The sequence below is a fragment of the Caloenas nicobarica genome, chromosome Z (genome assembly GCF_036013445.1).
Source record: "Caloenas nicobarica isolate bCalNic1 chromosome Z, bCalNic1.hap1, whole genome shotgun sequence".
Taxonomy (NCBI): domain Eukaryota; kingdom Metazoa; phylum Chordata; class Aves; order Columbiformes; family Columbidae; genus Caloenas; species Caloenas nicobarica.
Window position 1 is genome coordinate 22,559,047 of NC_088284.1, and position 13,128 is coordinate 22,572,174.

Here is a 13,128-nt window from a genome sequence, read left to right on the forward strand (position 1 = left end):
CTCGCCGTCCCCTCACCCCCTCCCGCCGCCAAGGGCCGCCCGCCTCCCGCTGCCGCCGCCCCGCCTCGCCCCTCGGGCGGCCCCGGGCGGGGGTGCCCGCGCCCGGCCCCGCGCAACCTGCCCTCCGCGCCGCGGCCAATGGGGCGAGAGGGCGGGGAGCAGCGGCGGGAGCTGCCCCGGCCGCCTCCGCCCTCTGCGACGAAACTCGGCGGGAGCGCCGCGGGGAGTTAGACGGCCCCGCGACCCGCACCGCACCGCCGCGCCGGCCGGCGGGAGGCGATGAGCGACGGCCGCCGCGCTCGGCACCTTCCCGCGCCGATCCCGGGGACACCTGGTGCCGCCGCCTGCCCGCCCAGGGCCGCCCCGGCGCCGTGCTGAGCTCTCCCGGCCGTCGGGGCGAGAGGCGGTGAAGGCGGCTCCGCTCGGCTCCGCGCTCGGGCCGCCCCGATCCCCCTCCGGGCTGGGCGGCGGAGCGCTGCGGTCTGCGCGGGGAGAGCAGCGGCAGGAAGAGGCGGCCTCGGCTGCCCCGGCTGCAGGCGGTCGCTGCCGGAGGGCACGCCGCTTCACCTCCTTTTTAGAAGGTTTTTTTTTTCCTTTTTTCAACTAAACAGCACTGTTCTTTTTTCTCTCTCATTTTAATTTTTATTTTCACGCTAAACTGTCCCCTCCCCTCCTCTGCTCTGCCTTTCGTTTTCGGACCCACTCTTACTTGTGCTCAACTCACCAGCAGCAGCGTGGGCATCATGTCCTTCAACCCCACCATCATGCCACCTGCGAACAGCTCCGCCAACGGGACTGCCAGCGGGGCGGAGGGCGGGAAGCCCCCCACCATCCCCACCGTCATGTTCATCTTCGGCGTCGTGGGCAACCTCATAGCCATCGTGGTGCTCTGCAAGTCCAGGAAGGAGCAGAAGGAGACCACTTTCTACACGCTGGTCTGCGGGCTGGCGGTAACTGATCTCTTAGGGACCTGCCTGGTGAGTCCAGTCACTATTGCCACTTATCTGCAGAACCGCTGGCCAGGAGGAGCTGCACTGTGTGAGTACAGCTCCTTCATCCTCCTCTTCTTTGGACTCTCTGGCCTCAGCATTATCTGTGCCATGTCTATAGAAAGGTACCTGGCCATCAACCATGCCTATTTCTACAATCATTACGTAGACAAGAAGCTGGCAGGGCTCACGCTCTTTGCCATCTATGCTTCTAACGTCCTCTTCTGTGCCCTCCCCAGCATGGGGCTCGGCAAATCTACCTTGCAGTACCCTTACACTTGGTGTTTCATAGACTGGCGAACAAAGAAGGCCACCCACGCGGCATATTCCTACATGTACGCCGGCTTCAGCTCCTTCCTAATCATGGTCACTGTCATCTGCAACATCCTGGTGTGTGTGGCCCTCATTCGCATGCACCGCCAGTTCATGCGACGCACATCCTTGGGGACAGACACCACCTCCAGCCGTTTATCTGACTTTCGCAGACGCCGGAGCTTCCGACGGATGGCTGGAGCAGAGATCCAGATGGTTATTCTGCTCATTGCCACTTCCCTGGTGGTGGTCATCTGCTCCATTCCCCTGGTGGTGAGTAAATTTGTGCTACCCTTCTTCTTTTCCATCACCCGCACCGTTGGTCTTTTCTCCTCCTAGACTGTGCCTGTAGGACAGACTCCTGTTTATCTGGTGCTGCAAACGGTTATAATAACTTAAATGCTGTTAGCATACATGCATGGGGAGAGAAAGTTGCGTTGATTTATATTTACAAGCAAAGAAACACGCTTATCCCAAGTCCTGGGCTCCTTTGATTTGTTACAATACAGCGCCAAAAATTCTCAATTATTTTTCCACTGTTCAATTGGAATCCACACAGCAAAAATCTTACTGAGAGCTAAAGGCACTTTAAAGTTCACTTCCAAAATTAATTTGTGATGAGTGAGGTTTGGGTCTGGCCTGCATTTCTGGATGTTTATTGTGTTTAAAAAATGTGCACGCTGTTGCTGAAGGGCACAGCAGTCCTTCATGTGCGGAAGCAGGAGAGAGCTCTGTTCACTTGGCACCAGTAATATGCAGAGTGCTCCATGCCCAAAACCTGAGCTGAGCTTCCCCTCCCGAGGGATGCACCCACCACCTCTGGAGTGGATCCCACACAGACATCCCTCCAGCAGCTCCCTGCTGTGGGAGGAGTAAACTCTGTGGAACCACCTGTCTGTGTAATGCTCAGTTAAATGAGAGTTGGAGGAATCTGGCCCACATAAACCTGGAGATCATACTGAAATGTCAGACAACATTACCACTAACCATTTGCTAATTTTCTGAAACGGCTGATACAATTAGTGTCATTAAATTGAACATGCGGGATCCAGTTATTTCTATTCCTCCACCTTATCTCCAAGGAAGGCAAAAAGTACAATACCAGCTGGAGGCTCAGTTCTTGCTTGCCACCCACCATAATAAAGCTTGGCAAACCTCTCTCCTCCTCTGGCTTGGAGACATTAAACAAATAGCTGGCTTGCCTTATTCGCCACCTTCCAAAACACAGTGTAGAGAGCCAAGCAGTGGCTGTCATACAGAAAGTGTTTTTAGGGGGATTGTTTTCAGGGGTGTTATTGTCGGTAGGGTGATCCCTCTGCCTTAAAGGTGCTACAATGTATGTGAAATACAGCTGGCCAGCTGGGGACATGAAACAAGTAGTGTAGACCATGGTAAGGAAGTTTAGAGAAGTACATGTGAACACGACTTGAGAGGTCAGCGAGTCCATCCCCCCGCTTTGGAGGAGCTGTAATCACAGGGGTCGGGCCAGTTTTGCCACATTACTGACATGAATAGGAGCCAGTGAAGTGTGGCTGTGCTGCAGCACCAGCGATCCAGCTGTCACTCAAGGCTGTCTCAGGCTCTTCGCGATGTCACTTTGCATTGCACCGTGGCATGACTGAGTGCGGTGCCCTGCGTTCGTTGCTGGACATCTCAAGGAAGTCGAGAGGGGCTGTCGTGGGGTGTCTCCGGGAGGTGCACGTGTGTTAGGTGGGGAACCACGTGCAACCTGCCTGCAGCCCAGCTCCAGGACCTGCAGGACTAAGACAATTTGCTGAGCGGGAGGCACCAGTTTGTGGAGTGGCCAGAACCCTGACAGTACCATGGGCTGACAGTCCCGAATTTGATTAATCTAGTGTTAGAACAGCTACTTCACAAAGGAACAATGTTGTGTTTTCAAAAGACATACTGTTAATGCAGAGAATGAGTTCTGGGGATTACATACAGTGTTGTAATATGATACAGGGTATAGCTGATAGACTTCAGCAGTTTCAGAAAAAAGCCAAACCTTACCCTGTGGAGGAGCAGATAGAGGAAGGCTGAGAAGTCTGAACATAAAATGCAAAATGAAATTGTTCGTATCTATTTGGAGCTAGAATATTAAAACATACACAAAAAAAGGGAAAGAATCAAGAGGGAGGGGTTACCAAAAATGGAACTGGACTGTTGACAGTTAATGAACCTGCATGAGGCAAAAGGTTTATTATTTAAACGATAGCTAGTGAAAAACTTGTATATAGCAGAAGGTACATCAAGGTGCAAGTGATGAAGTTGTGTAGCTCTCTCACATCTTGATTTCACTACTTACAAATACAAAGATGTGTTACCTTTGGAGTGTTCACAACAGTTAGTTTTTCCCTGCTAAAGCAGCACATCTTTTCTGTATCTAATATGATGCAAGAAACTGTCATTTCACTTAGATGGGTGACTAAGAAAAAAAGGAAGCTTTCTTCTAAAAAAAAAAAAACAACAACCACATATATACAGATCATCACAGTGTCCAAGTGTGGTTAAAGTTCTTCCTTGTTAAGTGGCTTCTATAAGTCATTTGCCTCCCCCTGTGGGAATAAGCTGTAGTCATATATGCTTCTCTCTGCCATGGCGTACTGCAGTGTATGCTGCTGTATTAAGCCCACTGGTTGTGTATAGACTGAGGTTAAGGATTCAGATAAAAGCTCAGAGAAGTGACACTTTTATGCTATAAATCCCTAGAAAGAGACACTAGCAGAGATGGGTAAGTCGCTAATATAGACATACATTTTCATGACTCAGAGGAGTTTTAGGGAGGCTCATCTATAACTGGGCAGCCTGGCAGTCATCAAGAAGGTGTGAGTGGTAAGGTCGTGGTGGCAGCATGATTCAGATACACAAAGCAAGCTCAGAGAGTGCTTTGTGACTGAAGTTTTCTGATGAGCTGACTTCCCACTGATGATTTCAGCTGAATAAACCATCACTTAAGTCAAAGCAAAGCAACTCCTGAAAGAGAGACATAAACTTCTAACATTTTAGAATGAACACTTTCACAACATAATAAAATCACAGGCAGAGGCAGTCCAGGAGGCTACATTTATTAGGGTTCGACAAAAAAATTTCAAGTCTTAAAATATTAAATAGCACTGAAATAATAAGCAAAGGCTTGTCTTGATTTAAAAAGTGGTTAAAGAACAGCAAGCTGAGTCATGCAGAACAGCAGTTTTTAATAATGAGATGCTCCAGCACTCAGTTTACAAGTAGGGTTGTTTAGTGTCTTAATGATTTATTCATAAAATCAGCAAAAATTTACAGTGACAACAAGTATTATAACAAAGTTACGGAGGATTGTGCAAAAGACTGAATGAACGAAAAGTTGAACAAAAAACATTACTGGGAGGAAAGTTTTTATATAACCTGATGGGTTCTCAATGTGCGGAAAGAGATGTGAAAGATATGAAGGAGAATCTGACAATAGTTTAAAAATGAAATAAGGAAATACATTGTGTGTTGACTCTTGTCTGCACTCTGCACTGCTTATCTCATCTTTTAAAATGTTTTGAGTTTTTAGAAAATAGTATTGGACAGAATTAAAACTAGAGAATAAGTTGTATTAGGAGGGATTTTTTCAAGAGTAGAGTAGAAATTATTATCCAGCCTCTAACAAAACAAAACAAACCCCAACTCTTTCAAGAGCAAACAGGCATACACTACTCAAAGTCTGTAATTCTTTTCCAGCAGTCTGTCAGATAATGCTAAGATTTTTAAGTGCGTGATCTTTGTCTGATCCTGACCACTGAACATAGTCGTTAAATTATGGTGAAGTGGAAAATAAAGCGTTTCAGTATGTGTATCTGGTTGATTGCATGAAATAATCAGGAGTTTCTAACTTAACATTTAATAATCTAAAAGTTCAGATTTTCTTTTGGCTTGGTCCGTTTCAACTTTTTAAATATCAGCGACTGTCCGCAGGCAACAGCAAGGTGGCAGACATGATTTTTGAGCAATGGAGTGGACACCAAGCCTTTGAGAGGCAAAGGTATTGGCTCGTCGAGCTGTAAAAGTTGTTCCTGCTTACTACTGTCCAGTTTTTAAATTTATCCTATCAGTATGTGGGGAGATTTTGAGGGCAGGTAGAAGCTATGAAGACAATTACCATGGTGACTGTAAGTATGCAAGTCACTTTATAGTATTTCATAGGATTAGAAATCATTATTTGCATCTGTAGTTAGTGAAAAGGAAGCGCAGCAAACAGCACACAAGACTGATCCTACAGTTAGCTATCACTTGAGCATAAACTCAACATACCTTGGAGCTATGCGCTTCTTAACACAAGGGCAAACAAATTGCCAGTACTTTTAAGATAGATTGCCTGAATTCTACAGCTACAAAACAAACATACAAAATCTCTTTTGAGATTATAATTGCTCTAGTTTGCTTCTTTAATTAGGATTTCAAATTGCACAAATTCAAGCATCAGATTAGCTAATTTAATACTAGATTCCAGTTACTCGGCATTTACTTAGAATGTGCAAGGCAATATCCTTTATCATGCTACCTCCTGCAGCAGAAGACTTGTAGCCAAAACAGCACACATCTCTTGCTATTCTTGTAGATGATACGTAAACGCTTTTTCACCAATAGGTAAAGAAATTATAAAACTGACATTCCAACACAGATTGATTTTTACCTTATTGTGATTAAGATGTAATCTCAGCAATAGGTCTGAATTGATAAATGCCTTTGACATTCAGGGAGGCTTCTAATAAGAGACATGGAACATTTCTGGGAAGTAGAAAAAGTTTTGTACAGTCTAAAGTTTTCAATAAAAAGGTGCATTTTATGAATCTTTAACCTACATATGCCGCATATCTGTCAAAAGGAAATAAAGCATACAGAGATAACATAAATCAAGCTGTGCTGTGCAATTAGTGATTGTCTTTTTCAGCCACAGAGCCAGCAGTTAAAGACATTTTTGTCTTTCCGTAAAGTCTGCCAGGTAGACAGAGAAAGGTGAAGTAGGTACCTCAATCTCATACGCTGCTTATCAAAAGAACAATACCACTATTAAATTACTGATGTGTAACTATAGCTCCAGTTAAAAAAAAAAAAAAAAAAAAAGTTAGGTCTCCAAAGTTGGACTGTGTACTTCTTCAGCTACCTTCCAAGTGTGCCTTCTGGTTCTGTGATCTGGATGAATTTATCAGGAAATGCCCCTCCCTGTCACACCTCTGATCTTCCCGGCAATGACTGCCTTTGGTTGTACGAGCTCTTAGAAGGGCCCCACTCCCTCAGCGCTGTCCTTTGAACTCGGTCTCTCAGGGCACGTACCTGTCCTATGATCAAATGGTCAAGTAAATCGACCAGCGTTTACACATTCTCAGGGTGTATTACCCTGTAAAAGGAAATTTCAGTACAGAAAAAGAAAAGGAGCATCTGGAAGTGGCACCAGTTGAATCCCCCGGGGAAATTTGGCCTTTGCGTGTGTCTGTATGTATACATTTGGCCTCGTATGATTTTGTAGGGGGAAAAAAAGGTCTCACACAAATGGCCAAGTAGGTATTTCAAAACCAGGTTTTAGCCGGTGGCCAGCAACGCCGTGTCCGCTGGTTCCTCCACCTTCCAGGCTGGAGAATCCCCACTGCTGCGTGTCAGGCCCCGCGCCGCTGTCGCCAACAGCCGCTCGACTTGCACGACGGGACAAACCGAGTGATGGAACCTCTCCCCACCTGCCCGGTTAACCCCTGGCTGCCCGTTCTGCCCCTTCGTGCCGCCCGTTCGTGCTGCCCGTTCCCGGAGCTGCCGGCGGGGCGCTCCTGCCACCTAGCGGCGGGCGCGGAACACTACGCCCCCCCCCCACCCCCCCGCCTGCAGGCGGAGAGGGGCCTTAATTAAGGGCATCTTTAAGGAATCGGCAATTAACACCAGCCCTACTGTCTGTGTTTAAAAATTCTGGCCTGGTCTCCTCTCAGCCTCAGTGGAGTCACGTAGAGAGGGGTATCGGGTAGGAGGCTAATCTAAAATAAATCATGAAAAAAATTAAAGCGAGTATAGCTTAATGAAAGGAGAACACATACAAATAAGTTCAACATGTGCAGGAATACTCCTTGAACTACTTAAATTGAATGTTTGGTTTAACAAAAAGATAAGGTTTATAAATTAGTTGTCAGAAAGATACCTGCAGTATTAGAAATCATTAGGAAAGTAAGTAAGAATAAAACTCAGATCATCATATTGCTCCATAAATTCAAGATTTTCTCATATTTTGAATTACATGGGCAGGTTTTGTTAGCCATAAACTAGAGAAAAGTACTGAGAAACAAAATACAAACAATTATCGCTTTGACAGTTGCTTTGAGAGAGACTACATGTACAGGACTTACAAAGGGAGGCTCTGCGTTATTTTGAACATACTCCACCCATAGCTTGGGAGCACACAGAATCTCTGAATTCTGACAAGCTGAATGCCACCACATTGCCCTGCTGCAGGAAAATTTCTCAAAAGAGAATTGTGAAAACTTCACCACACCTGGACAACTTCACATGCAGAACTTGTAATAAAAATTACTTAACAGGACTATTCTAGTTTGGCTCTGGTTTATTCAAATGCTTGTCTGCCTCCTCATCTCTAACTTTCTCCCAACCAGGCAAGATTTGATCCATTTCAGGAATAAAAGGCCAAGATTTAAAAAAACGAAAAACCAAAAACCAACCAAACAAAAAAACCCAAACTACTAGATTTTTATTGTATGAGATGAAGAATATAATGAAGGGATTTATTTTGACTTACCTTAATGAATCTGAAGAAAATAGCATCTTCCATTAGCAATTCTTTTCAGTGGCTTTCCTGGGCCTTCTTACCATTGGACGCTGTATAGATCTTGCTAAAATGAAGGACAGCTACTTGAGACTGGTCAACATAACAAACTGATATGTCGTCTTCCTCTTTAGTGACACTGGAAAGAAAATAATTGATATCAGAGAACTGGACTGTGCCTTTCTCACAGTAGCATTTACAAAAGTAGCTCATAAACTAAGATAGAGACTGGATTACGGATTCAAAGGAAGAAAATGAAGGAGACATTTCTTTGTAGAAGACCGGAGCCTAATTAGTCTTAAATTTTGTGCATGATAAACTAAAATTGCTACTTAAATAGTCACTTAATGCAGCAGCTTCAACATTTTAGGTTCTTGACCACTTCATCAGTATTTTTATGCTTTTGTAAGTAGAACCAAAATGCTGGCTTATGTAGGAGAGCAGAGCACTCCGGTCTAGTGCTGCAATCACCTTATCATCTTGACCTATTAAAAGTCTCCTAGCTTGGGGACCTTTCCTTTTTTTTTATCAATTTCTTTTTTTTCCAAAGCATGCTGCAACAAGCAAACACCTGAGGGTATACAAACAATTCCAGTAAGGAGAGAGGTGCCAGAAAAATGCTTTTCTAAACCTGGGAATCAGCATCTCTGGACTTTTTTTCCAGAATCTAGTGTACTTGGATTATAATCTATGTTTCAATTTGTTTCTAAACTAACAATTATTAGACCTTTGCTAGAGGAACCGATTGTCCAGGTCTCCTCATTCAGGTACCTCTTTACAAGTAGTGTGAGGCTCAAGGTATACCAAGGAAGCAGGATACAGGATACATCTGTGCTCCTGGGTTCTATCCATTAATAAGGAATTTTAAAAAACAGCAGCCAGAAATTGGAAGTTCAAGGATTAATTACAAGGGGACGGAGAGAGAAAGAGACATTCCTTTCCTCCCTTTGTCAAAGGAGGCCACAGCAGTGCATCTCTCTGATTTTTTTGGCATTTCCAAAAATAAACTCATGGCTGCCAATCTGAGATGCCTGGCTTTGCCAGACTCTTCTCTTGTCATAGCTTGCAGTTGCCAATCTAGATCTCTGCTTTGAAATGTAAACTTTCATTTCCCAACGTAATTGTATAATTGTGTCTTTCTCTTCCCTTTGTCTCCTTGGGTAGGTCCGTGTTTTTGTGAACCAGCTGTACCAGCCAGAACCAGTGAGAGATGTGAGGCAAAACCCTGACCTGCAAGCCATCCGCATTGCCTCGGTGAACCCTATTTTGGACCCGTGGGTCTACATCCTCCTCCGCAAGACTGTGCTCAGCAAAGCCATTGAGAAGATCAAATGCCTCTTCTGCCGCATCGGAGGAGCTCGGAGACAGCACTCGGGGGGCAATTTCAACTGCGTGGATGGCCGCAGGACATCCTCTGCCATGTCGAGTCAGTCACCCTCCTTCATCTCCCGTGAGCTGAGGGAGATCAGCAGCACCTCACAAACGCTGCTATACCCTCCAGAGCTGAGCGAAAGCAGCGCTGGGGGCCGTGTTCTGCTTCCAGGCCCCAGTGCCAGCTTGGCTCAGTCTGACACCACATCCGTGAGGACTCTCCGTAGCTCGGAGACCTCAGACTCTTCACAGGGACAAGAGTCTGAGAGCGTCTTCCTGGTGAATGAAATCAGGTCTGGTGGCGGGGCCAGCTCTACAGCCAAAGGCAGCCCTCTGCAGGTCACCTTTCCCACAGAGACACTGAATTTATCAGAAAAGTGTATATAAGATAGCCGTGAAAGGCATCAACCCTGGGGATACTTACCAGTGCATTGGAAAAACTGGTGCAATAGATAGGTGTTCTGCCTATTCGAGGGGAAAAGGGTTCAGCTGTGCTCCAAAGGGCTATTTTTCTCTTGCTGTGTGATGGGTACATTTCTTTTAGACTACTGAGGACTGTGTGGAACAGACACTGCACTTGGGCCCTGCCATGAGAAAAGGTACAAGGCAGGTCTAAAGAGACTGGAAACATGAACTGCCTTGTCTTGTTTGGGGACACAGGAGAGCTACTGAGCCTCCTGAAATTGAAAGACCCATCACTTTCTTTTTTCTTTCTTTTCCTTTCCAAATCTGGTAGAACTGTGTTTTCTCTCCCCATGGTTGCTCAGCTATCAAGAGTTTAAGCTTCTGGTACTAGAGCTGAATGTGAGGCAGCTGCTAGGAACTGGACACAGTTACTCTGACAGCTGCCTGGGGATGGATTTTAAAGTGTCTCACTAAAGCATGAAAATGTGAATTTTTACTGTTGTACATATATAAGGATTGAAAATATTTAAAAGTCTATTCTTCTCTATGAGAAGGTTTTCTATTAATACAAGGTATATAGAAACAATTGCCAGCCTTCTCTTCCCCCAATATTTCCTGCTGATAGGACATTCTTGGTTTAGATTTGTTGTCCAGGCTAGATTCACAGCTGATGTGATTATCTAGCTGAGAATACATAAGCACTTTCTGAGTGAAATGGGTATATGCGCGCTATTTAGAGAGAAAAAGAAAACACATCGTTTCAGTTAAGAATATTCCTTTTCTGTATACGTACATACTAGAAAGCCAGATTTTATTTATGTGCTGAGAGTGTTTCTCTGTATAACACGTCCGCGCCTCTGTGAGTACTTGGGCCCATATTCTGCACACACTTAGGCACACACATAACATTGCCCATCAGGGTACTCCCTCTGCTGCCAGGGAGACTCCTGACTTGTAAAGTTAAGGACATATAGAAGTGCTTTCAGTATCAGGGCCTAAAACTTTCAACCCTTGGTTAATAGTCTTAATATTCACTTTAGTTAAAGCATCACTGATGTAATAAAGGTATTTTTTCATGACATTTATCATTTTACTTTAACTAGTAAATAGAACTTTATGACTGTATAATCTGATACTCCATCAAATAAATGTACAAAGCCATGGAGGCAGAATCTTCATTTAAAAATATAGGTTGTATAGAAACATATCCTGGTCTTGCACCCCTAGAAAATCATTTGTTCCTAGAGTTTTAATGGCAAACACATCACCAAAAACAGCTGTTAACCACTGACAAAAAGGAGTTTTGTGTTTTATGTTGTAAGGGTTAGATCTTGTTGCAGAAGCACCGTTTATCAAAATAATTCTGTACAGATATTTGGAGGATGTTTTGTCAAATACTAAGCATGTTATGCTGCTTAAAGTGTTTTCATGTGAAATGCTTCATTGTAATTTTGAGCCTTATGTTGATATGTTTAAGCAGTTGTACTGACCAAAGTAATTTTGGAGATCACAATTAAATGGAAATGTTCTGCTTGATCTCAGCAGTTTATATGAGTCTGTCATTCAGTGCCAACTCCTTACTTTAACAAGTCTCCCATCTTGGAAGGCTTTGTGCTCAGCTGCTGTCAAAACATATTTTGTTCTGTAAGTTTCTGAAACATCTCAGCATGATAACCATCAACAAGAGGCAGCCGTCTTCAGAAATGTCCCCAAGAGCACCAACACAGAGCCATGGAAATTCTTCAAGCAAACAAACAAAAATCAAAAACTACACTCAATTAAACCTCAAGCTCGCCCCATTATTTTCCTTTAACAGGGGAGCAGTTGAGCTTATTTGCCTTGAAACATATAGAAAGTGAAGTTAAGTCTCTACACAAGTATTTGTCACTTTTCCACTAGTTAAGGTGGAGAACAGTATTACACGATTTCCTACTGCAGCTACAGATAAAGATCTGGCTGAATTGTTTGCAATTAAACCAGATATGCTGGCCTCGGCCCATCAAGCCAGCCTGTCCAGATCTTTGGGAAAGGGGAAAGCAGCTGCCAATTCAGCAGCAGTCGCTGCACGAGCCTCCCTTCAGCACTGTCCTCAAAGAAGTGGGGTGGTACTGGCCGCCCCTGACTCAAAGGCTTAGTGTCAAGGAGGGAGCCTGGGTCACAATGGCAGCTGCTCAGCAGGTGATGACATAGGGAAGATGTCACTGTGAGCTGATTGCATTGCATGAGGAGAGCCAACGGGTAAGCGATGACCTAGAGGGGACGTCACAGCCAGGTGATCCTCACAACCTCTGTGAGTGCAGAGTGTCTGTCGCCCTGCACAGAGGTTCTGGTCTCAGCGTGCAACTCGCACTGCGCAGTGAGCTTCTCGTTCTCCTCCCAGTTGTCTGTCTTCACCTGAGGTACCCCGTGTGCCACAGGGCGTTGACAATGGCTTCTCTCTGGGAGAGGGAATATCTTCACTCAAACCTGAAGAACATGGCAGCTTTCCTTCCTGGTCAGCAAAAAGCCAAGTATTTCTTCAGGCGTAATCTTGATGTTCAGTCTGTCTTTGGAGTGCTGCTCGTCATTGATATTTCAGGTGGGATGAGCAGGGAGGAGCAAACACACACAAGAGCCATTTTGGGATGTACCAGGCTCTTTGATTCTCTGGCAAAGTATGGGCACCTTCCTCAGCTAAATGACTGCAATCAATCCCCCTTTGACGATATGCATTGTCAATAGCCTCTATAGCACAGTCCCCCCGAAAATCAGATAGCCATACAGTATATTGAGTAGAGGTTAAGGTAATTTTCAACAAAGAACGCCAGTCATGCAGAGTAAGTAGGTAGGAGGAGCTTAATGCTTCTAAAAAATTTATAACAAATGATGAAGTAACTCCATTTTCTTTAGCTGATGTCTGTAATTCCTTTACAACATCATAAAGTAGCTGTTGAAAGCCTGGAGTCTGCCGTTCATGAAAGATGACAGGGCATGCCGTAAACGCTTTCCAGTCACCTGCTTTCAAAGCCTCTGCATTTATCCCACATGGTTAAATTAGTGTGCACTTTCGATTGCAAAGTAACATTGTGGAGGAATAAATCAGGCTCTCACTTCATGTCCGTTGGGCCAGGATCAAGGGCATTGTCAGGCAATTCCCACAAACCATCTTTTGTCAAAAGCATTTGCTGTAGTGTTTCATGCGGAGGCTTCTTTATCAGCCAGCCCTTTCTCTGCTACTGCATCCATGGTTAGTGCATTTTTGCCCGATATAGCTACAGGATCCCT

General features: G+C 44.8%; 1 protein-coding gene across 1 annotated transcript; it reads left to right on the forward strand.

Annotated features, from left to right (window-relative positions):
- The first annotated feature begins 344 nt into the window (after nucleotides 1–344).
- PTGER4 (prostaglandin E receptor 4) lies at nucleotides 345–11,369 on the forward strand. Its single transcript, XM_065656673.1, has 2 exons — nucleotides 345–1,574; nucleotides 9,253–11,369. Exons 1-2 carry the CDS (start codon nucleotides 744–746, stop codon nucleotides 9,844–9,846), a joined length of 1,425 nt encoding a protein of 474 aa, XP_065512745.1. The 5' UTR covers nucleotides 345–743; the 3' UTR covers nucleotides 9,847–11,369.
- Nucleotides 11,370–13,128: the final 1,759 nt, after the last annotated feature.

Excerpts from the sequence above, each read along its gene's own strand:
- PTGER4 (XM_065656673.1), top strand. The coding sequence starts at position 744 with ATGTCCTTCAACCCCACCATCATGCCACCTGCGAACAGCTCCGCCAAC. Across the intron at positions 1,575-9,252 it reads TCTGCTCCATTCCCCTGGTG|GTCCGTGTTTTTGTGAACCA; the intron begins GTGAGTAAATTT and ends CTCCTTGGGTAG.